This window comes from Planococcus citri, chromosome 5 (assembly GCF_950023065.1).
Source record: "Planococcus citri chromosome 5, ihPlaCitr1.1, whole genome shotgun sequence".
Taxonomy (NCBI): Eukaryota; Metazoa; Arthropoda; class Insecta; order Hemiptera; family Pseudococcidae; genus Planococcus; species Planococcus citri.
This window is the reverse complement of record NC_088681.1, coordinates 34,012,702-34,038,404: the sequence shown is the minus strand read 5'-3', so window position 1 is coordinate 34,038,404 and position 25,703 is coordinate 34,012,702. Positions and strand designations below refer to the sequence as shown.

General features: G+C 32.9%; 3 protein-coding genes across 5 annotated transcripts; 2 read left to right on the top strand and 1 right to left on the bottom strand.

The window, feature by feature from the left end:
• Positions 1-2: 2 nt before the first annotated feature.
• Mettl14 (methyltransferase like 14) lies at positions 3-3,457 on the bottom strand. The gene is made up of 6 exons (XM_065369051.1): positions 3,168-3,457; positions 2,917-3,084; positions 1,082-1,225; positions 633-1,016; positions 382-554; positions 3-305 (listed from the first exon to the last, which is right to left on the bottom strand). Exons 1-6 carry the CDS (start codon positions 3,231-3,233, stop codon positions 65-67), a joined length of 1,176 nt encoding a protein of 391 aa, XP_065225123.1. The 5' UTR covers positions 3,234-3,457; the 3' UTR covers positions 3-64.
• Positions 3,458-6,054: 2,597 nt separating this feature from the next.
• Positions 6,055-8,869, top strand: LOC135848946 (glucose dehydrogenase [FAD, quinone]-like). The gene is made up of 2 exons (XM_065369049.1): positions 6,055-6,231; positions 6,331-8,869. Exons 1-2 carry the CDS (start codon positions 6,229-6,231, stop codon positions 8,248-8,250), a joined length of 1,923 nt encoding a protein of 640 aa, XP_065225121.1. The 5' UTR covers positions 6,055-6,228; the 3' UTR covers positions 8,251-8,869.
• LOC135848949 (calmodulin-A-like) lies at positions 8,726-16,586 on the top strand. 3 transcript variants are annotated; one of them, XM_065369054.1, is made up of 9 exons: positions 8,726-8,869; positions 10,933-11,170; positions 11,495-11,638; positions 11,706-11,785; positions 12,512-12,602; positions 12,694-12,750; positions 12,856-13,907; positions 15,664-16,030; positions 16,106-16,586. In XM_065369054.1, exons 1-7 carry the CDS (start codon positions 8,867-8,869, stop codon positions 12,930-12,932), a joined length of 690 nt encoding a protein of 229 aa, XP_065225126.1. In that variant the 5' UTR covers positions 8,726-8,866; the 3' UTR covers positions 12,933-13,907; positions 15,664-16,030; positions 16,106-16,586. The 3 variants fall into 3 exon arrangements, with proteins under 3 accessions (XP_065225126.1, XP_065225125.1, XP_065225124.1); XM_065369053.1 differs by having other exon boundaries at positions 12,856-15,819; positions 15,895-16,030; XM_065369052.1 differs by having other exon boundaries at positions 12,856-16,030.
• Positions 16,587-25,703: the final 9,117 nt, after the last annotated feature.

Genomic DNA, 25,703 nt, shown 5'->3' with positions numbered 1-25,703 from the left:
GATACGAAAACTTATAACGATATATTTGATATGATTAAGAATGATCAGTCGCAAATTCTTACAATTATCTTGGCCTAGCTCTATTATGTCTGAAAGTTCTTCCTCTAATAGCCGAGTTTCCTTTTACTTTTGGTAACGGGGATTTCGGCCTGAGAGCTTCGATACGTTCGGTGCAACCGGTAGTAATGCTTGATGACGTAAAATATTTCGAATAAACATCGGCGCTAAAATTGCTATTAGTTATCTCTGGTCCTAACGTCAGCCAGCCTGGTCGGATTGTGCTATCACGACCAAAGATATGCAATCTACGAAAGAAAAAAAAACATTATGATATCTGGAGTAACACCATCGTTAGCTTAACTTAGAATTTACTCAATTTACCTCCGTCTTCCTAGACAAAAATGTTCGATAATATAAAATATTTCAACCGGTTTATCCAAAGATCCACACTCGTTCTCTTCGCTGATAATTAGATCAATATCGATATTAGCGTGAATAAAATCACCATCGGTTGATCTTCGTACGGTACCTTTGATACCCATCAAACAATGTTCCTGCGAAGAAGAAACTTTCGTTATTAATATGCATAAAAAGCGATCACGATTTGAGTTTTGAGACAAATTGAAACTCACCTTGGTCCTTTGAAAAATAGCTTTAGAATCTAAATTTTTCGAATGGCCAGGATTGTTTATATTTGTACGTATCCAGCAAATATCTTCGCATCTACGGAATCCCCATTTCTTCAAACAATTTCTTCCCATATCAAGACCATCCGACGAGCCACACCATAAAAAGACGAAACTACGGGGAGCGGCTACTGCTCCAATATTCAAGTTCATAACTTGTTCCCAAGACCAAAAATCCAAGTTGGTGGCGCCCATAGTTCGTTGGTATTCTTCTAACGGCGGTTCGATTAAAATCACATCAAATTTATTGTTCAAATCTAATAAATTGTACTTCCGTAAATCGCATTTCAAATACATCGGAGGTGTTGATGTTAAAGCAACGTGTTCATCCTACAAAAGTTTACAGATGTTAGAACTCTGAATAAGTTTAAATTTCAGCACTAAATCAACGTTACCTTTAGTTTGATTAATTCGCGAAGTCTAGGATACTCTTCGAATCTATCGTTCAAACCAACATCTCTAATGAAATTCTGAGGACGCTGTCCGGTATCTACAAAATGCTGACAATAATCGTTATGTGGATTACTGGAACGAGTACCCTGGAAACACATCAAAATGAATAGTATATTACGTAACAAGGATTAAAAGTGCGGCTTTATAAACGAGTACTTTATAGCCCGAGCCGTAGGCGAGGGCTATAACGTACGAGTTTATAACACCGCACTTTTAACCCGTGTCACATATACTGTTTTTCGTAAATTATGTGTATAAAGAGCTCATTATACAACTATAATCAAGGGCAAAAGTGAGTTTTCTATTGGCGATCTCAGATCATCAAATAACAATACATAATCACGATTATGATGTTCGCTGATTGTTTTAGTTTTACTTTCAATTTGCATCGTGATTTCAGATCAGTAGTTAAGTAATTCTTATTTGTCAAGATTTTCTAGAAATTAAACTCATCAACGAAGATGGTCCGTTTGAAGCGAGCATAATATTTAACCGTTCAACTAGTGCCTACGAGCAAGCACGTACATACTAGCTAAATGGTTTAGTGGTGTTTTGTTTTGGTTTTACTTTCAATTTGCATCGTGATTTTGGATCGGTAGTTAAGTAATTCATATTTGTGAAGATTTTCTAGAAATTAAACTCATCAAAGAAGATGGTTCGTTTGAAGCGAGCATTATATTTAACCGTTCAACTAGTGCCTACGAGCGAGCACAATATGCTAAACGGTTTAGTTGTGTTTTGTTTTAGTTTTACTTTCAATTCTAGTCAACGAAGATGGTCCGAACTTGGTATACCTATCGATAATTATTGATAGCACTGAAGAACAATCAACAAATTACAACACTAGACAAATCTTCCGGAATGTATCAACTTGAATAAACTACCTAGGTATATGAAGTCACTGAAGTAAAAGATTTTGAATGAGTAAGTTAGCTACGATGAAAATAACACAATTTAGATCGAATGGAAGACGTTATCAGTGTTTTTAGATGATATTTGGATGTAGATACTTGAGAGTTAAATAGAACAAAAACTCATCGTAACTTAATACTACTACCTTCCGTTTGTAATTACTTAAGATGATACTTATTACTTAGAACAAATACATACAAACGAGTTCGTCATTGACAGCATAACTTCTCTCAATCTTTAGTTCAAGTATATTATTTGTTCGTTCATCTTCAGTAACATTTTCTACATTGACTTATGCCAGTAGTAAATTTCAATATTCAATACTTTCATCAAACATTTCACCTTACTTACCGTGCAGAACTAAATTGTGTTATTTTCATCGTAGCTATTCAAGTTGATAAATTCCGGCAGAATTGTCTAGTGTTGCTGTTGTAATATTTGTTGATTGTTCTTCGGTGTTATCAATCATCAATATATGAAGCTCGGACCGTCTTCGTTGATGAGTTAATTTTCTAGAAAATCAGGTACTATGACAATAAATGAAACCAATTTAGAAATCTAGATCGAATGAGAAAATTATCAGCGTTTTTAAGTGATATTCGAACAGTAGAAATGTGACATTTTCACGATTAAAGTGTATTGATTATTTCAATTGATTGCCTTTTTCAAAGTTTATCAATATTCAGATTCGTGTTTATCAAAGTATTGAATTTATATCGCGAATTTTTACAAATTATCTACATTCCCAATTCGTCATGAAAGTCTGAAACTATGAAACAGTTTCACGTTCTAGTCACTTAGTGATAAAAAAAATTTACACCATAATACAGTTTGAAATCATGCGAGCGCACGAATGATGAAGTACCTTGAGGAAAGTTGAAGATCCTTTGTACAGTACTCCATTTACTTGCTCGGTACGAGATGAACGAGGATGCATTTTGGAATCGCACTTGAATTTATTGTAATTTTTACCATTATTGCCGGTATTCCTACCCAGCGCAACGTGTAACTCTTTGATATTACGAATTCCAAACTGTGAACAATTGATAGAAAAACAAAAGAATTATTGATTTGAGATGCAATATAATTATAATTAAAGGAGTTGCAAGTACTTACGGTTTGAGCTAATAGCTTTTTTCGCTTTTTTGATTTCTCTTTCAACGATTTTATCAATTCACTCATGATGTTTCTTAACAGGATTAAGAAGTGTATACAAATAAAAAGAAGCTGACTGGTCACAAACACAAGATTTTAAATCACAAAACGATTATAAAAACTACATTTTTTTCAGAAGTTAATTGATTTTATACAAAAAACCACGCGGTAGACAAATTTTTTACACATTAGAAAATTTTCAAGAAAAATTCTGTTTGATAAAAAAAATAAATAAAAACATAACCAAGCGGGAATGCGATAAGCGATAAACAAACATCGCAGTGTTGCCAATCGCGTGAATCAATTTTTTCAAGTTTTTACATTTTTTTTTTTAAAATTAGTTTATTTTGCATTTTTTATTTTCCCAAGAGAATCCGAACTTTGAACAGTTTGAAGTAGAAAATTTTTAGCACTAGGAAACAGAGCGAAGCTCCCTGAGACTTGAGTGAGACCTTAGCAGAAACTACTCAATGTTCAACCTGATGCAGTCGTTCTTTTTCAGTAGAAACAGACACATGAATGAATATTATTTTATTTCAGAATTTTCGCTCAATTCGAACTTCAAAACGTAGACGAATGATTCAAAATCAATAATGAATATTTATTCATCACCAAATTTTATAAACGACAGCACGATCTTCATTATTCCTTATTTAGGAAACTGTCCAAATCCAAACTCCAAACCACGACAAAAAATTAGAGTTTCAGTTTACATATAAAATTTGTAACCAATAAAAAGGAAAAAAAATTTGAAATATTATACTAATTATTATTAGGTAGGTACTTCAGAAGAAAAGCAATATTTCTTTGATCCCAAAAAAATAAAATAAGTCAGAATCTTTTTCCAAAGAAAAAGAACTTTTAGTAGATAACTAAAAAAGCATGGAAAAGGAACCAAACAGCAAACAAAAATGTGACAAAACGAGAGCAATCAGCAAACCATAAAAATAATGCATATTGAAAAAAAAAACATTTGAAATAGAAAGTAGTTATTTATATTTGCAACTTTTTGATAAAAAAAAGCGTGACTTTTTGGCAGTTTTCAGCAACGAAAAGAAAATTTCCGCATTTACATATGGCATAAACAAGACTTCGACCATTTTACCAAAAAAAGGGGATTTTTGGCATTCTCTGGCAAAAAAGCGAGACTTCTGGACAATTTTTGGAAAAATAGTAACCCTTTTTGGAATTTTTCACAAGAAACAACTACTTACTTACTAGCAATTATGCTAAAAAGCAAAAATTTTTGTCAAATACATCATTTGTAGAAAAAAAATATAATTTTTGACAATTTTTAGCAGAAAGTATGACTGTTTGAAAATTATTGACAGAGCCTCAGAATAGCCATATAGCCATAGTTTTTGGCATTTTCTGGAATTTTGGAAAAAAGGTGAAAATTGTTAGCAATTTTAGTAAAGATCGCGGCAATTTCAGCAAAAAGTAGCTACATATTTTTAAACATTTTTATTGACAGGTAAAAAAAAATAATATCTACTTTTTCTCAATTTTTCTCGAAAAAGGGAGACATTGTTGATTAAAAAATTGAGATTTTTTGCATTTTATGGCAAAAAAGGCCTGACATTGTGTCTAGCTTTTAAAAAAAATTGGGACTTTTTGAAATTTTTTGTTAATTTTGGAAAAAGCAAGCATTTTTTGTAAATTATAGGAAAACAAAAAATAATGTACTTTTAGGCACTTTCTCACAAAAAAGTAGGACTTTTGAGAAATTTTTAGAAAAAAGCAAAACTTTTTTTACCTTTTTTTTGTAATTTTTGTCGAACTTTTTGGTGAAAAAAAAAATGTCTTTTTTCAAACACTTTAATTATGTATTGGCAGTTTCTGAATAATTCTGACGTCGGGAACTTTTTCGAAAAAAGAGCGAGATTTTTCAGAAATTTTGCTAAAAACGAGAGTTTTTTTCCAATTTTAGCAAAGAAGCAAATTTGACAATTTTAGCAAAAGGTAGAAATTTTGGCAATTATTGGCAAAAAAAGATACGTAGGTAGGTACATATTTGCATTTTTTCTAGAAAAAGCGAGAATTTTTTCAATTTTTAGGTAAAAAAGCGAGGCTTTTGGATAGGCTACATTTTTACTCGAAAAATAACCGAGTACGAGCCCAGCATTATAACAATCGAATAATAATTAATAACAGGTGTGATCTTTCTGGGCATCTGCTATGAAATCTGAGATAATGTTAATTAGTTAATTTAATTACAAAGCATTATTCGCTGTCCTTTCACTGACTTTGTAGCCTGTTGTTTTATAAATTACAAATCTCGATTCTCGATTTATTTCGAGAAATGAATTTTTACTCAGTCATTCTGAAACGTGACTAAACCCGGTCGACCACTAATTTAGCGACAATATGTGCGAAAAAATGTCGCCTTTTAAAATAAAAAAATGTTTGACACTTAATCAGGGCTCAGGGCTGTGAGGAAAATTTGTATCGGGTCTCGGTCGCGATTTTGATTTCCTTGAGGCTTACGAAATGAAGAGCATGAGATAAATATTAAATTATGAATTATCAAACAATACCTAGTACAAAATACAATATTCAACACTTTTCAGTAATCACACTCGTAGGTGAGGAATGTCATGCTCTATAATTTCGTTTTCCTTCATTTGTTTTTCTCAAAAAAAATTTCTTGTTCGATGAAAAATTTGAAATTACATGCAATTTTTCAACAATAGGCAAATCTGTAAGTATACCTATTTAAATCTCACAAATAAGCACAATCCGTAAAAAAAAATAGAGACAAAGACACAAACTCATTCGAAAGTGATCACTGCATCGTACCCACCTATTGATTTTTTTATATGATCAAGTGTTCAATTCAGATAAATCATTTTCTATCAAAACAGGCGCATAGCTATATGCATGAAAATCTGTACTTTCAGAACAATACAATCAACAAACAATTGTTCGTCAGCACCACAAGTACTTCATAGCGTTGAAATAATTTTGAAACTGAATAGGTACCTATCGCGACAAATTCTTAGCACGTTGAAAAGCGAAAAATATGGTGAGTAATTTAAATCAAGTCATATACGTAGGTACTCGTAAAGCATCTAAACAAAGTACCTATTTTTGCATTATATTTGAGCAAAAATCCTGTTTTCAGTTATTTCTCCTCGTTTTTGTCTCAATACATGAAATAGTATTCAGTTTCGAGTACCCTCCAGATCATACACCTCGACTATGCGAAGACAATATCAGATATGATTTCATAGTATGCGGAGCTGGTAGCGCCGGAGCCACTTTAGCTAGTCGACTCAGCGAAGAATCCAGTTGGAATATTTTATTACTAGAACGTGGGTCGGATCCTGACCACATAACTGAAAATCCAAACGAATGGTATAACGTGTTAAAAAGCGATATCGACTACAAGTATATTTCCGAGCCGGATGAAAATCTATACAAAGGATTAGAAAAAGGAGTATCTCATATTTCAGCGGGCAAAGTAAGCGGGGGCAGTTCGACGATAAATTTAGGAATGTATTTAAGAGGACACGAAAAAGATTTCAACGATTGGGAAAAACACATGTGTACCGGATGGAATTACGAATCCGTACAGAGATATTTCCTCAAATCGGAAAATTATCACGCGGTAGGACGACTAGATAGTTCTATTCATGGCGTGGGAGGTCCATTGACCGTAACCCCATTTCATACAGTTGACCCCGCAGTGGATGTTTTTGATGCTGGGTTACAAGAATTGCATGCACCCAAGCTGAAGGATTTAAATGGACCCAGGTATATCGGTTATGGGCACGCAGATGGCACCACGAAGCATGGATTACGTTGCAGTACTTTCAAAGCTTACATATCGCTGACTAAATTGAGAAAGAATTTCTTTTTCGCTCGTAACGTGATGGTAAGAAAGGTAATATTCGATCCTACTTTCAAAACAGCCATCGGAGTTGAAGTGCTGAAACCGAATGGAAAAATATGCCTAGTGAAAGCATCCAAAGAAGTGATCCTGTCATTAGGAGCGATTGCCTCGCCTCAATATCTGATGCTTTCTGGTATCGGACCAGCGAGCCATCTGAGATCGATGCGAATACCAGTTTTAGCCAATTTACCAGTAGGTACCATGTACGAGAATCACGTTTGTTTCCCAGGACTAATGTTCTCGGTAGAGAAAGAACGTTCGTCGATGGAAATAAAACGACAATCGAACGATTTAATCCGACGCACCGAGGAACTGACCAGCAAAGGTATCAGTACCATTGGCCTAACCGAATTCGTAACTTTCATCAATACAAAAACCGACGGATCTTCTTATCCGGATGTACAACTGATGGCTATGAGAATTCCCTACAAAACCATGACGCGAACGAATAACAAACGAGGCAAATTATACAATTTATTCGGTTTCTCAACGGCAACCGAATCCATATTCAAAGAGTGGAACGACGAAAGCGACATAATCATGGTATTCGTAATCCTCACAGACAGTATTAGCAAAGGATACATTCAACTCAACTCTACACATCCCGAGGACCAGCCAAGAATCAAAGCGAATTTCCTTCGTTACCAAAAAGATAAAGACACTTTACTCGATGGTATTAAATTCGTCGAGAATCTCTCGAAAACTAAATCGTTTCAAAACGCCGGATACATTTTGGAGCACATAGAATACCCCAAGTGTAAAGATTATCCTTCCAATAGTGATAAATATTGGGAATGCGCCATTTGTCAGGTCGCCACAGGATTCCATCATCCGGCTGCAACTGTCCGAATGGGTGCCGAAGACGATCCTTCGACAGTGCTAAATCCTCGTCTTAAAGTAAAAGGAATCAATAACTTGAGAGTAGTAGACGCCTCCAGTATGCCCAAATTAATTTCACGTAATTTAAACGCGGCAGTTATCATGATGGCTGAAAAAGCTGCCGATATAATAAAAGAAGATTATGGCAAACCGATAGATTACTACGCCAATGTACGAACTACGAGATCTCACAGCGTCATATGTCATGTTTCCTTTAGTTGTTTTATCGTCGAGGCGTACGTGATTTTGAAAACATATTTTTCCTCTTGAAACTTTGTACTTATTAATTTCATGCAATAATACACATATATACCTACCTACATTTAGCTTATCGAATAAATCATTTATCAAGGCCTAAATTTCAATATAATAAACGCGTAAATGGAAAATTTCATTCCTACGCAAAGAAATCGTACTATACATGACATGATGGCACCTCGGGTCAGAATCCAGTAAACAGTTCATTATTTATCTATAAACGACACGTTGTCTTCTTTAAAACCCATTTCCCAAGAAAAAAATTAACATGTTTTTGATATCGCGACCTGATACATGTATAAACCCAATATTGTTTGAAAAGCTTCGAAGTTCTTTTATACTCGTATAATTACATTTCAATACCTACTTTAATTGATACGACAGACAAGTAACAAAAATTTTATCAATTTTTTTAATTAATGAGATTTCACGTCGTCGTTCCCTATCCCTACCGAAACGTCTAACCATTTTCCCATTTCATCATTGTCTAAATTTACCAAATACGTAAAGTCACGTTTACATTCGATATAAAAAGTCAAATCGGCTTGATCAAATTTTCATAACGAAGTTGACGTGAATCGTGTTGGTATTTTTTGTGTTTGAGCAGAAACAAATAAAAGGCAACAAAATGGTTCGTAATAATTTTGTATTTATTTAATTATAAAATTTTTCGAAATATATTAACAATCGTTCAGTGACTCCACTTTATGAATTTTTCGGTTTTTTTTTTTTTTTTTTTTAATGGTTCGACATTGCCCTTTTCACAATTTTTTAATATTATGATTCATTAATACGGGGGTGTCCAGTGAATGGTCAGCGAAAATTCGGATGTGCACACAACCGGATACCCTTAAAAAAATCAGAAACGTTGCAACAATGCAATTTAGAAATTTATCGAAAATTTCAAAAGGAAACCTGAATTGACCGCAATTTTTTAAAATTAATCAAATTTTGTTCTTCATCAACTTTTGAAAATCTTACTTGAATAAATCTTTCATTATAATATTTTTTGGTTACTTACCAAGATGTGCGGAAGGGGGGGGGGGATTGAAGAAATAGGGATCCCAAACACCTTTCAATTCAAGTTTTTCTAAAATAAGATGTGACTGGAATAGAAGGGATTGGAGGTGTTTTGAAGCTGTAATGCACTTTCGTTCACAAAGAAATTTCTTCCATTTTTATAATCTATCCTCCCTTTCAATTTTTATTCCCAATTTGAATTTTACTATTGATTTTTTTCTAACCATTAATTCAAATTCACTTATAAGACATTCAAATATAGAAATTCTACTACTTTCTAAAAACATCCTGAAGACGTTTTTTTTCACATCGATTTACTCTCGATGCGTAAAACGTTTCAACAATTAAATAATGGTGCTAATCCTACTCAGAGGCAGCGTTAGAACGATTCACGAAAAAAATATTCGATTCGAAATCACGAAACACGTTGTTCAAAAAAAAAATGATTCGAATCACGCGAAAATTTTCAAATCATTTTTGATTAATCGTGTATTTCATTAGTATAGCAAATGCTACTTATACATATCTGAATAATTGATTGTATTACTTTATTAGAATTTGAAAAAAAAATGTGTACGCATATTTTAAAAAATTGTTGATAAAATTGATCGAGTAATGTGAAATATCAAAGAAGTGGAATAAAATTTGATAAAAATTGCACGAAATGTCATAAAACTGTAAAATGAGTATGAAAATGACCATTTGTTGATTAATGACCATGTTTCCGGAATTTTTCAAGTTGACTTTTCCATTCTTAAAAATCTTCAAAAATTTGTAAAATTTAATTCAAACTAGCTCGAGCGAAAAAAGGGCAAAATCTTTGAAAACTGATAATTAGTAGAGTAAAACAACATCATTCTAGGTGCGAGTGATGAATCTCATAAAATCGTAATATTTTTGAAAATATGGGTAAATTTAACCCAGGCGAAGCGACGGCCAAAAGCTTTCGAAAACTCACAACTCCCCAGAATGAAAACGACATTATTTTTGTAGGAAATACATTTTAATAAGTATTAAAACGTCATCAATTTTTTTCATTTTGAAAAAAAAAATTCAAAAAAATAATTTTTTACAAGAAAAGTAACCAATTGTAAACTTTTGATGAAAAAAACAACTATGAAGTAACTTTTGGTGAAAAAAATAACAAAACTTTTAAAGTAACCGATAACTATTCGAAAAACGACCCGATGACGAGGGGGGGAGGACATACATACGTATGTATATGTAATTTTAAATTTAAACAGAGAAATTAAAGGTCAAGGTTACTGATAAATGGACGAATCAAAAATATTTTTAAACTACACGTAGGTACCTACATATTCAAGCTCTTGCTATATGCCTCATGCACCATAATTTGAAATAGGTCGCTATCTCGTATTCACCTTACTTATTCGTGCAGAAATAATTAATCAAAATTGAAAAAATCAATCGTACTCTCGTTTTTTTCTCGTTAAATTATTTTCAACAGGATATAGAAAATCGAAAAAAATTCATAACCTTTATTACCAATAATTCAAATACATAACATATGGTACTCTCAACATAATCGTATGCACAACGTTTTAGCCATTTTATTCATGAACTTCACACACTTGTACAAATTAAAAAATTCACCTCGCAATTAAATTACGATATATTGCCATACCAAAAATTCGTATAAAATTTCCATTACAGAAAATCGAACTAAGCAGTACTACTCTATCAAAAAGCTTATTCAGTTTTGAGCCCGTGCAAATCGAATCAGAAGAGACGAAATGCAGAAACAAACTCGCTTTGGAAAAATTACTCGCATCGGAACCAGCTTGCAATTACGTCTCGGAACAGCAAACAGAAGCAGTAGCAGTAGCAGAAGAAGAGCAAGAAGAACGGACGGATATCGAAAGTTCAACTATATCAAAGCATCAGCTCGCCGGTCAGTTTATATTTTAGAAATTCTACAACGTAGTAGTCTGCTTTGAAGGGTACTTGAAAAACCTTCTTGAATGATGAATTTCAATTAAAAAACATTTTGACCTATATAACACGCCATCTGAAGTGGCTGTCTACAATTCGCCATTAATTAGATATTGGAAAACTGCGAGAAAATGCAAGTTCGTATATGCAGCTGCATCGTCGCGTCTTCTTTTATCCAGCATATCTGTCTCGACCTAGTTATTCTTGGGTCGTCGCGATGGGTCCTTTCTCCCTTATTATTTTTTTATCACCGCAGAATTTTTATATCTATACGAAATTTCAGAGTATCGAGATGCATTTTCGTTATTTGACAAAGACCAAGATGGTAAAATATCCAAAGAAGAACTGCGTAGTGTGATGCTGAACTTGAAACAGAATATCAAATTAGGCGAACTCGAAGTCGTATTACAAGAGCATAATTTCCAAGGTAAGAATCGCTCGTGTCTTAGTTTAAAATCAATGTAAAAATTTACTCGATAATTTGATCTGCGTAGATGAGGATATCAGCTTCGAACAATTTGTACAAGTTTTACAAGCCACACAAGTCGAACAAGATCTTAAAGATATTTTCAGAGTGAGGAAAATGAACAATTTATTTTTAAATTTTTATTATTATAATATTCATCATTCATTAGATATAGTTATTTAGATCAAAACTTGAAATAATCGAAAAATTGTACCCACTCAAATTTTTGAGAACCTTTTTCCAAAATGAAAACTTTCGTTTTGAACTTTTTTTTTCAAAATTTGATGAAGTTTAACAAAAAATATTCGTGAAACCCCTTAAAAACAAGCAGTAAAAATATGAGTTTTTTTTCGCCCAGCATTTATCAACCTTTAACCCTCCCCGCCCACAATCAATTTTTTCCAGGTTCAAAAATCTCATGCCCCCTCCAAAAAACAGAGTTAGAAATGAAAATAAACTGAAATAATTATTTACGTCAAATACTACTATCCATATTACATTCATTTATTCAAAATTTTGTAATAATAGACTTTCTTGAGGAAGGGGAAGGAATGAAATTTTAAAAGCTCACATCTTCACCATATCTGGGTGAGAAAGCTAGGAGTCAGGAAACGAAAAACTTGAGAAATTTGAAATTACACATAATAAAATTAGAATTAAAATTGATTTTTACAATAAACAGGTACCTACCTACCAAATGCTTCCAATTTAGCAACTTCGAATGTATAAAATTCGAGAATCCAACAAGTTTTGAAAAATCCCTCCACGCAAAAAATCACCATTCGAAACACATCACACATCACGATCTGTTAACCTGGGTAATTTTTTTCAAAGGTATTCGATAAACGTAACATGGGGTACATTTACCCTTCAGATTTGAGAGCAGCTTGGCAATCTTTCGGTATATCCTTAAACGATCGAGAAAGTAAGACGACAGAAATCGACAATCGAAAAGGTTATCGAAACTTGAATAAAAAAAGTACGTAAATTCTAACCTATTGTTAATTTTTTTCAAGTTGACGAAATGATCAGCGAAGTCGATACCGATGGCGATGGAAGGATTAGTTTTACTGGTATGATTATCTAATTCGCATATACATAATAAATGACGGTAAAGCTTTGCATTTTCGCATTTAGGATTTAAAAACTTTAAAATGTGGCCAATTTCATTGTTGTAGAATTCGTTAACGCTTTAAATACGCATATGGTAGGAGAAAATGACGACGATCCCATTTCTTATCAGTCGAATATTTGACAATAATTATTATAATTTCATTTTTTTTCAAATTTTTAAAATGTATATTCGAAATTTTTATTTTTTTGTAATTATTTGTTTATAGTTAAGTATGTACATAAAAGAAATAATTATACTTTGTGCAGAGCACATTAATTTATTTTAAAACATTCCTTTCAAAGGACTGTAGGTACTTATAGGTACTCTATACCTAATGTTTAATTTTTTCATTAAATTTAATCCCATGATTTAAACAAAAGTACATATGTACATAGCGATTAGTTAATCAAGGAGAAACCGCAAAAGTATTGCCAAATATATCTATCTACGTAATATTATGTAATTCTAAAGTAATTATTAGGCCAAAAATTAATTTTAATGATTTAAAATATGCATACCTAAGTATTTTGAAGAGTTATCAATAATTGGAGATAGCGATACCTGAATAATTGGGTAATCATTTCGATGTTAATGATATCAGACTTTTAGACGCATAATTTATATTTCACTCAACACGAATAATTAACTCGGATCATTTTTATGTTTCCGAAATAAAATTAATTTTACGTATACTTATCTCGAATAAGAATAAGCTGTGTAAATTTACATTAGTACCTACTTAATTGATACCTACCTCGTTAAATTCTAAGCATCGCCATTCACCAAGTATCCATAACAATCAATGTTTATGGGTGGTACATGTGCGGCACCTAAGGGTGTTAATTTGTCACATTGCCGCACCAAGATATTGACGACATGTGGATTGTTGTATTTATTTTTGGCATTTCATCGAATTCGAGGGTAGCATCTTTCAAGACCAGACCATCAATGAACTCACTCCATTATGCAAGATCCCAGCTGAGTAAGAATTTCATGATTTCATACTTCGTATTATAGCTTAATTTTTGCAAATTTAAAAAATTAGCTATCAGGATCTCAGATGAATCATCGAAGCAAGTAACGTGATATCGAAGATCTCAGAACAATTGATTAAATGTGAGTATCTTGATTAAATTGTGATTATGTGTTTATCAGGATGGTCCTTATTTTCAGATCTTTATAATTCGAACTCCTCCCCTCTCTCTCTCTCTCTCAATTTGATTTGATTCAATCATTTTCATTAGAAATAATATGTACTGTAGACTCTATAAATTTTATGGCTTTCCATCGCATATAAAGGAGCAAAAATCCCCGCTCCATTTTCATTTTGCTCCTACGACAGTTGGAAATCAATTTTTTTCAATTTGAAAGCTTTCTACGAGTGCTTGCTTCTAAAAATATAGCATAGATCCAATTTTCATTTCAAAAGCCCCAAATTTGGAAAAGGAAGAACTAAAATCTAGATGAAAAATTAAGGGGAATTTTTTTTTCAATTGTACGTTTGTACCTATTTCAAGCTCAAATTCAAAATTTGAACAGAATTGGTCCCAAAGCGAGAGATATGGAGATGTGTCTCGAGACAAATTTTTGGAATTTTTAGACCTCCCTCTAAATGTTGAAAAACTGAAATACAAGTACAGCATATTTTTGGTAAAAATTTGAACAATTTTGCTCTCATGGAGGGAGAGAAGGAGGGGAAGAACAGTCTCCATGAAAACCAACGAACAAGGGCTAAACTTGAGAAGTTCCCCAATTTCGAATTCGGTTCCTATGATAACTATGGAAAGCTAACTTTTCCAATCGAAAGCTCTCAAAGGTCCAATTTTCATTTAACACCATGATTTTTTTTCTTAATCGTGTTTCGACCTTAAATCCAAAATTTGAATCAATTTGGTGACATATGGTAGGAAGGAGGAGGGAGATATGCTTCAAAAACCAAATTTTAGAATTTTTTGTATCCCTTCACCCAACTTTTAAAATACGAGTATTTCGCATCATACATCACCCTGCGAGGGCGTGAGAAAGCTAAGCATCCAAGTCTTTCAATTGGTCAGGGAGATCAAAAATGGGATCTAAACCAAATTTCTCCAAAAATAAATCCCTGCAGAAAAATGTATGGATTCGTGTAATTGAGTCTTGGAAAAATAAGTTTATAAATTTTAATAATAATTTTTAAAAAATGGACAATCCTGAACAACTCAAATACCCATAAATTTGTAATTCGTGAAGTCAAAAATGAGATATGAAGAAAATTTAAGCTTCCTATCAAAATTGGATCAAATTACGAGTATATGTATTTTTCACGAGCCTTTGAATGTTTAAAAATTTTTCAAAAATTGATAAATTCGAAAACTTGACTTTAGCGTCTATTATTTTGCATTGTAGGTAATTTATTTTTTTTGGATTTTTTTTACTTTTTTCTATTTTCATTTGCTTTTTTATGGCAAATTTTTCTGTCATTCGAGATGCTCTCTCTCCTCCTTTCTGCAAATCAAGTTCAAATATTACATAAACCTCAATATTTGACAGAAAAAAATGAATTTGTGAAAATGAAAAAATCGCACTTTTTGAAATTCTAACCAAAATTAATTCTTTCCATTTCACATTCGGTGAAGCAAAACAATCTTCTAAATCATATTTTTTCAAGGTAGAAACAAGGAAAAAAGTATGAAAATGAAAATAATTGTTCGTTTCACACACTTTTTGATTATTATTACAGTTTTTTTTTGAAGTGAAGGGGACTTCTTTGGCGAAAAAACGGGGTTTTATAAAAATCATTCCAAATAATTCTCCCCCAAAAAAAAAAAATTGAAGAGCGAGGGTGCAAAAAAATTTACCAATCCTCAATAAGGGCCATCCTTGTGTTGAATAGGTATCATCAGACACATTACGTGCATTACAATCGAATAAATTAAATTTCAAAAAAAAATTGTACGCATGGCAAAGGCACACATCATCAAGAGCGTTGAATCATCTTTAAGATTTTTCAGTCCGTTGCAATCCCCCCGGATAAAATGGAATCTCATCAGTACGGAAATTCGCTACGTGTAAGACTACTTGAAATTTATCAAAATTTCGTAATAATTCAATATTTCAATTTCAGTTTACAAATCATCATAGAAAATTTCCATCGAGCAGTTCTTACAATCGTAAAAAGTTGGACTAGAGAAGAGAACAAACGTTAAATGCAGCGAAGCTAATGGGGAAATTCTCCAGACTGATGTACCTATAATAAATATGTAAGTCTAATGGGAAAACTTAATTAAATCTTAATTAAAATTCAAGTCTACTAAGCTGAATCTGATTTTCCACAGATGTCTGGGATAAATTTCCCATGGTATGGCAACTGGCGCGGCGACTTTGTGGCAGCTCCTACACATTCCTTTTCATATTTCACCGCATACGAGTATACATATGTACCTAGCTATACCAACATTGCACTTATGCTGATCTTGGGAATAGCATAATTTCCTGTCGTGTATATTTTTTGCAACATCTCGGAAGATAAAATTAGCAGCTGGACAGTATTCGATGCATTTCAACAAAAATCAGCAAAATAGAATCTTAATTCGTTAGAAAATTTCCGTAACTAAGCTAAAGTAGATTTCCTCTGTAAAACCGGGGAAATTAGGTACATTGTATGGAAAAAAAAATCAATGAGTAGGCTAAGATTATACATGAACATCCAAATGTGAATTCTTATACGTCTGGGAAATGAAATATCAGTTAATTCTAAGAATACGCCGATGTAACTTAACACTCCTCATGAGAATAAATATGATTTTTTTTTACGCAGTACCGTTTTTTACTTCGGTAACTCGTTGAAAAAGAGGTAAAAAGAACTGTATAGACATTATACAGGTATAGGTATAGTTTCAAAGACACAGTTATTCTTTACTCCGCCATCACCATCATTCGATTCTATCTTCTCGGGTTGCTTAATTACGACTTAATTCGGATATCTTTACACTTTGTCAATAAGTCTTGGAAGTGCTTCCTGTGCCCGTCGTCGCATCGGCATCGGCAGTAACAATAAACATGCCGTATTCGTATTCATCACTTCATCAGTGTAGTAGGTGTTTCGAGTTGAGCGGGTTATTGACATATTCTTATAGGCAGAAGTACAGTACCTAGATCTAACCGATCAATGGCGATTTCACAACCACTTCCTAATCGTATATCGTATAAAAATCCACGTGATTCAAGAATTTCGACGCGCACGTGTCTGTGTACAGTCTGTTTCAATGACGATGGCGAGGAAATTGCTAATAGGTAGTCTATTGGGAAGGGTGAAGGTTTTTTCTAGATTACATCCGCGCAGCAGGTGTCTCTTTGAAAAGGGTGATTCGGCAAAAAGTATTGGAATTTCATCATGTGCTCATTTCAGGTGTCTGCCTTTTTTTATATTTTTTTACTGAAACTATTAATTTTTAAATCATAGACCATCGGATTACTAGATTTTTAAAGGTGTGAAAGGCTGTGGAATTTTCAACTTCGCTCTCGTGATTTTATTTCCTTGTAATAGGATTACTCTTTTATTTTAACATCATATACGAGCACATTTTTCGAGAGAGGGGGGGGGGCTTACGAAAACATTTCAAATACGTACAACTTTTTTGGCCCTTTAATGAAACATCATTGAAAAGTTATTCATGGTATCTAACAAAATTTTTTCTGTCTTCAACCAAATTTTTAGAAAGCTCTCCACTCAATCTCCCCTCTACCCTACACACAAAAAAATTAACAAAATCAAATTTTTCACAGGAAAATTTCCAAATGCGCGTTTGGATTTTTTCACTTTTCACTACCTTTTTGACTAAATTCTCACTACCTTTTCACTATACTTTCACTACCCATTTTTAAAATCACTATTTTTTCACTACTTTCTCTACCAATTAGATACCCTGTATTTTGAAAAAAATTACGCTCAAGTTAATTCGGACGGTTTTTAGACCAATTCTTAGAAAATCTGAGATTTCCAAATTATACCCGAAGACCCTGGAATAGCCTGAAACCACCTCCAATCGACTCAGCATATTAGAAATGGGGTACTAAGTGAATTTCATTTCAACAACTCAAATGGGTAAAATGTTGTAGAAATTTCAATTTTCAAAAATCTGCTAGGGCGCTCCAGAACTACCACTCAAAATGGTTTGAAACAGTTTCCAATCAATTTGGAGGGTCCAACACAGGGCACACGCCAAATTTCAGCTCTCTTGGTCTACTTGGAAAAATTTTGATTTTTTTCCATTTTTGACCCAGGTTTGGTTTTTCAAAAATTCATTAAAAATCAATATCTTTTGTGAACTCAAAAATCTGATCTGCCTACTGTTTCCAAATTCGTATTCGAAAAATCAGATCGCCTCTATTCAAACCTGTTGGACAATTATTTCAGCTGATTCTCAAATCCCGTGATTTTAGAAATTTTTTTTTTTTGATTTTCCATTGAAAGTAAAAGGTCACAGGTGTGGAAGTGACTAAAACAACTTTTCTCATAACGATTATAAAATTACTTACCTATTCTCAATTCTCATATGCGAGTTCGTATTCGATCACTTTTGGAAGGACATTTGTACTCACCTGAAACAAAGAAAAATTAAGGTGGATTAGTGATTAGTTAGTTACCTATAAAATTATTGATCATTCAACAGATACATATATGAAATATATTGGTCGAAGGCCAAAGTAAAAAGTCTGACGATCTCAACGTTTCATAAAGAGCCCGAAATAAATGTTCACAAAGAAAGTATCATAAAAATTGTAAAATTGGTTGATGCACCATCAAAAAACGACATTATTGAGAAAATGTCTCATTTGTAAAATTATGCACAGACTGCTTAGATTATTGAAAAATACCAAGAATTATTCGGAAATTCTCAAAATTTAATGATGATTTGTCAAAACTGCAGAAAGTGTTGTAAAATTTTAACGACATTTTCAGAAAGCTCTCCACTCGACCACCCCCCCCCCTCTTCTACACCAAAAAATTAACAAAGTAAAATTTTTCACAGAAAAATTGAAAAAAATTAAATTAGAAGAAAATTTGCGGATATATACCTAAAGTATTTTTTAATTTTAATCAAAATTATTAAGAAAACAATTTTTTAACAAACTGCATACCTACTCGTATGTTTATAAAATTGAAGATTTTTCATTTCAAAATTTATTCAAAAATTCCAATTAACAAAGCTCCAAAGGCATTACGGCGGATTTTTCTACTTTCAACAATTTTCTGCGCGTGTTTTTGTATAGCCAATAGGAGACGAGTAACAGAAACAGTTCAGTCGTCCAGTCCCGAAAAAAAGCGCGGGAATAAATCAAAGCGTGAAACTATCGAACTGCTGTACCGATATTTAGCATTGTACGTAATGTACTTTCGTTACCCCTCTACTCACTCTTCATCTTCACTTCACCAGCGGAACTCTTTCGTCAACTGTACAAGACCTATAGTTTGATAGGTATTATGAAATTCTATAAACAATGATATACAGTACATAGGCTGAGTGCATTTCGTACTGTCTTCCAGATCTTTCAATTCCATCCTTATACTGTAAATAATTTTTTCAAATATGATTTTTCAGGGTGTCTAACAAAATTTCAGAATGAAAAAGTAGGACATAAATAGGACTTTCAGCAAGTCATTTTTTGAGCACTTATGGAATTCTTAAAGATGGGGGGGGGGGTGTGGTTTAAAATTTACATTCAAGTTTTTAGCCAAATTTTTGTAAAAAATATTTGCTTTTCTGAGATTTCAAACACTTTATGATTTTAATTAAACAAGTGGACCCCAAAAATATAACATAACGTTTGACTCCAATTTTTCGTTTTACTTCCCCCTAATCAATTTTAAAAATTGATGAATATCACATAGCAAATGACCCCGAGCAAGACGAGGGTAAAAGCTCTCGAAAATTAGTATTTCAGGAGGTATAAAAACAATAGAATAATTTCGAATGATTATTTTTTTTTTTGAAAAATCCAAAATTAAAAAAGAAAAGCAAACGGACTCGAGCGAAGCGAGGGCAAATGCTCTCAAAAATGTGTAATTCAAAATCTAAAAAAGTCGACAAATGAGGATTTTTTCTACAAAATTTGTTCAAAATTACGGAAAAAGGGGGAAAATTGAAAATTTGAAAAAGTTTTATTGATAAAAAGTAGGACTTTTGGATAAAATTGTAGAAAAGTAGGACTTTAGTAGGACTAAAAGGACTTTTGAGAAAAAGTAGGACTTTAGTTGGACTAATAGGACCAGTAGGACCTGTTAGACACCCTGTTTATGGTGGTTTGAGTTTTTTTTTTCATCTGAAGGAAAAAATGAGCTGAGTTGAAAAATTAGGATTCTCAATAAAAATTAGAAATCGGCTACAACTTTTTATGATATTTTTGGAAATGCCGAATCTGAATTACAAGTCAATTTTTCAGTGGCCCTTTTTTTCTCTCCTGAATATTTTTGTACTCGAACTTGAACCAAGAACTGCGATCTGGATAGATGAAAGTTCCAGAATGTTCAATAAATTTTACCGTTTGAATTTAAAATTAATTACTACATACATAAAATGAGTTTGAATTTTTTTAAAATCCAAAAATCAATTTAGCACAGCGAATAAAAAATTGTGATTCTATTTTCTATTCACGTTTTTTTTTTTTTAAAAAAAACGGATATTTATGTAGTCAAGCTGGTTTCTTTTGGCTAGCTCTACTACCAACCTTGGTCTCTGAATGAAAAATCAGTACACAGCGAACTATACACTCACTCCCAATATTTGCCAACCAAATGTCACAAAAAAATCTGGGATCCAAATAAAAACCTTCGGTACTTGTATTCGAGGAAATGTTAAGCCATACAGAGGAAATCGAAAAATTGAATTAATTTACTATTTTTAAACTTGTGGAACTTCCATGAATAAGTATTGTACTTCAAATTTTGAAAATTGTTTATCCTTACAAGTTACCACCTCAAGTTGAATTCATTTCAGTAGGAAGAAGTACCTACCTGGCTACTAAGTAAATATAATACCCACATTTATTCGTAAATGAAATCGCAACGATTATACTTATCTTTTCATCTTATCGTAGAACAGGCAGTCGCACCATTCAGCATGTAAGGCAGGTACATAAGTTATGACTAGACGAAGAAAGAATTTACTCTACTGCTCGAGTAGGGGAAGCCATGAGTAAATTTCTACTACTAACGTATGTAAGTGCAAGCAGAAAGGTACGAGGTAGAGGTGCCGAAGAAATAAACACACGTGACGCGATTCAAGACTATAAATTGATGCTTGAACTTTTTTCAAAGAAGTTCGTTAGCTATCAATTTGCATCAATAATGATAAAAACTTAGTCACTGGAAAGAGCATACAACTTCGAACACAAAAATTTTAGCTGTTTGGACGAGTAGGAATTTCCATGTGATCATTCACTTTCGTTAGACATGAGGGCCGGAAACCCCACTTTCAAAATAGAAAAAAGTTCTGATGATGAAAATTGTCCACTTTTCAACCAAAGTAGGTGCCAATAATTTTCTTGATGATTTCAAACATTACGATATTTCTTTCTGAAATCTTAAACTTCATTTTTGGCCCTTCCACAGCGATTTGAAATTTTCGAAGAAATTTAAGAAGTGGCTGGAGGCTCCAGAATGGCTCAAAACAAGTAGTTTATGTGTGGGATTGAATTGAAGGAATTAATTACAAAAGTTCGCTGGGTTAAAAAAAAACCACTTCGTGAAAAAAAATATTTCTTTTAAATTGGGAAGTGTCAGTTCAAAAGGTCCCCATGTCAGCAGAAAACCCTGATTTTTTCACAAACAAATTTTCAAAAATCGGTAAAAAAAAAAGTCGAAAAAAGAACTGTCTGGTCTTAAAATGACAGAAATTCATCATTTGGATAGCTAATCTAGATTTTTTTGAATTTTAGAAAATGTTTCAAAAGATATAGATTGAAAATGTCGATTACATAATTTTTTCACGAACTTCGTTCCACCTGTCAAACAGCATTAAAATGAGTAACCGACACTTGTCAAATTAATTTTCCTTTTTCTAGGAAAACTCGTCGGCTCGGTATAAGATCTGATGTGGGAACGATATATACGTAGAATACAAAATATCCTCGCTCACAACGCACCGGATGAACCTTTCAATCGGTTCAAGTTCAAATATTATGGCAACAAAAGAAACGCGAAGAAAAATTCCATATCGCTTAAACAGCATGGCCATCCGCATGGTGCGGAGAATCTAGGAAGGGTATTTTTTCGGCGAACTGAATTAATCGATAATTCGACACGGCCGGCGAAAATGGAAGATATGACGTTTGTATACAGATACAGAGAAATGACCGCACCACGAAACAATCCCGCTGGAAAATTTATAATGTTGCTAACAAAAGGACACAAAGCAGGAGTCTGGTATTTTAGCAAATCCCCGTAATTAAGGTAGGTACCTCGATCCTAGCCCGATTCTCGGAATCACGCCAAAATAAAAGGTTACCGCTGTCTGGTGTTGTTCCATTGATGAATCTTCAATGAACGAGAGGTAGCAACTACACGTTTGGAGAAGGAAAAACACAAAAAAAAAAGCGAGCGAGATCTAGCGTAGATTAAATATACACACAGTCTAGAGCTCTAGATCGATTACAAAAGCGTTATTCGTCTCGAACTGGTTTATTTTTTCATTTTCAAATTCGCGCAAATGCATTATAGTGCTTCTGCCTAGACCTATACGTTTTAAACGCGGTGGTGAGTAGTGCACTTATCTAAAATCGTCCTTGAGCCATCGCAGAGCGTAGACAGCCAGACATTACATTGTAGTAAACATCCCCCTCTATACATTTTTCTTTTTACCAGAACGAGATGCAGGACAACGTCTACACCAGCCAGCAGATGTTCCTTGCCAAAAAATAGCTAGTTGAAGTGAATGCAAATTTGCAGGATGTAATACGAACTAACTTGTTTATTGAGTGAACTTTTCCTCCAGAAAATCCAGCTATTGCGGAATGCCCAACTAGGAGTTGAATACTTCGTTTTAAAAGGAGATGGGTTACTTGTGAACATGAAGCTTTCAGCTACAACGAACCATATATCTGATTAGATAATATGTGGTTTCATTCCAGATGATTTTTCATGAACATATCAATTATTCCCTCATTTTACTTTCAAGCCCTTCAAAAACAAAAAAATATGAGTAACAATTACTCCAAAATACAACAATAATGGAAAAAGACTCAAAGTCAAAACCAAAATTTTGAATTATTTGGTCAACTAAGGCACCTCTTTCAGCGTAGCTAAAAAATTCCTTTTTTTGAACTCCCAAAAATTGAACAAAAATAAAAACATTAAAAGACGCTGCAATATTTCAAAAAAATTGGTAGATAAATGTTAACTCAATTTTCAAAAACTTCCTCTTAGCTCACAAAAATGACTCAAAATAAATTAAAAATTTCTGCACCCCTCCTTTCCATCTCCCTCCTCCACAAAAAAATCAGCACTCAATTATCAAAAAAAAAAAAGGTGTTCAAATCGCTAGGAAAACAAAACAAAACTTTAATTCTTTACTGTGACTTTGTTTTTTCATTGTTTACTTCCCCCCCCCCTTTTTTTGACCAAAACTTGCCAATTTTTTTATGATTTTTCAAATTCACCTATTTTTTGCTCCTATAAACTTTATTAATTTTGAAAAAATAAATCACAGATAATGAAATGAATAACATAATTATCGTTTCTCATCTTTTTTTCGAAAGGTGAAGGGGGTGAGATCATAACAAAGGATGAATAAAATTTTATGCAGAACGAAAAAGTTATATTGCAATGATGCTTTTTTAAATCACTCTGATTTGTGCCTCCCCCCCCCCCTTCAGAAAATACGAGAAACAGCATGCAATGTATCAACTGATTTTTATGGTCGAAATCAGCTAATAATACGAGTAAAACTGATCAAATCAGATGAAATTTTCAGAAGTAATTGGGTTCATTAGGAGTATTAATTTTGAGAAAAATTGGCCCAGCACTTCTCCAATGATTTCGAAATTTTGGAATTTGTAAGTAATACCAGTTCGGATACTTCAATCAAATTTCTATTGGAATAATTCATTTCCATGTGAATTAAAAGGTTTCTGTAGGTACGTTCGCCTCACTCAGAGCTGATACCTATAATAAAAACAAATTTTCAAAAAATCGGTGATTTTAAAAATAAAAATGTTATTGGAAAAAATGACAAAAATCCAAAAATTTGTATCATTTGAAAAAAAAAAAAAAATACAAAAAATCATCGAATAGATTCAAAAATAGTTTTTCAAAACATTAATGCATTGAATGCGTCAAACCATCAGAGTATCAGCATCAGCTAATTTTTTCTACTTTTTGGGAGGGGGGAATTTTGACCAAATTTCAACTTCTTCAGAGAGAACTTGAGAATTAATTTTGAAGAAATGAAAACATTCTAGTTCAATGCCCCAAAAAACATAACAACCCCCTCCCCCCGCTGGGCCCCGTGACAAATTTTGAACTGTAGAAATCATTAATCAATCGTATTGAGTTGGCGTTTGAAAAAACACAAATATTCGTACATGAGTACTTACTTAAATTTTCACAAATTTTCAAATGAATACTTTTTGCCCAATCCGAATTGAGTTGCTTCGATTTTTCTTTCACTTCACTCTGTCTCTTTCTCCTCTTTTTTTTCTTTTTCATTTTTCGCATCTATACATAAGTATTTTTTCGCTTTCTTTCCCAGCTATTTTCTCTCCATTTTTTTACCACCTCACCAACTTTCCTTCACTTTATGTACTTTCATTCTCAACCTTGAATAGAAACAGTAGAAAAATTACGAGAAAATGAAAAAGTTAACTAAGACGAAGATGATAGTGAATAATTATAATAATTATGCATATATGATTGAGTTGAATGTCGTATTCAAAATTTTACCACCTACTTTCACTTTACTCCCATTTTTCAAAAATAAATAAAAGGGAGGGAAATCCCATTTCGAACATTAAAAAAATTGACTCGAAAGTAGAAAAATCATGGTTTTTGCGATCCTCCGATCTTCAAGGTCTAGGGTAGAGTACTAAAAGTTGTATCGAATTTCAAAGTCAATTTTTGTAAGGAAGGTTTAGAAACTCAAATCTCAACTTTTTAGGGGGGAAGGGGTGACCGAGATACTACAGAGATTACAGTTTCCAAAATTTGCAAAAATCACGATTTTTTCAAAAATGGCCCTTTTTTTGAGGATCTCTGGCTCAGCTCGCTATATCGCTGGTAGCTAAATAAAATTCTGGATAGTTTCCTACTCAAAGTAAACTTCCTCATCAATTTTTGTCAAAATCCAGGAAATGTTTTCCTCGCATTACAACTTGAGTAAAATGTCACATTCAAAATTGTTTCACCTTTCTCCTGTTCTTTTTTCGCATATATCCGAGATAATTTCTCCAAAATAGGTTACCTATTGTATTTTTTTTCGATCAATTTTTTTTCATTTTTTTAGGGATCCTCTCTCTATTTATTGTTGAGAAATGGAAAGTACTCGTTAAATAACAAAGGCGAGGTAGAAAATTTTTTGAATAGATCATTTTACTCATCCACGATCCTGTTCGTGATCCCCCCCCCCCTTCATTCTCCTAATCATACTTAAAAAATTAAGTAAGTAATGGAGTAAATTAGAGGAGGTGTGGGAAAAAAGGTTGCTACCAAAAAATATGCAGAACTAGCAGCCAAATGATTATCAGGAGAACTACTGGATACATGTAAAAGTAAAATCAATAGGACGATTAGAACTTTTTGTGTGATTTTTACTAAAATTGCTATACTTAAGTATAAATGTATGATAAATTTTGGCTTCACAAATTTTTCAATTTTCGAATTGAAATTTGACACTGCTAAACTAACAATTCTCACAAAACGTGAGATGGGATTTAAGAAAA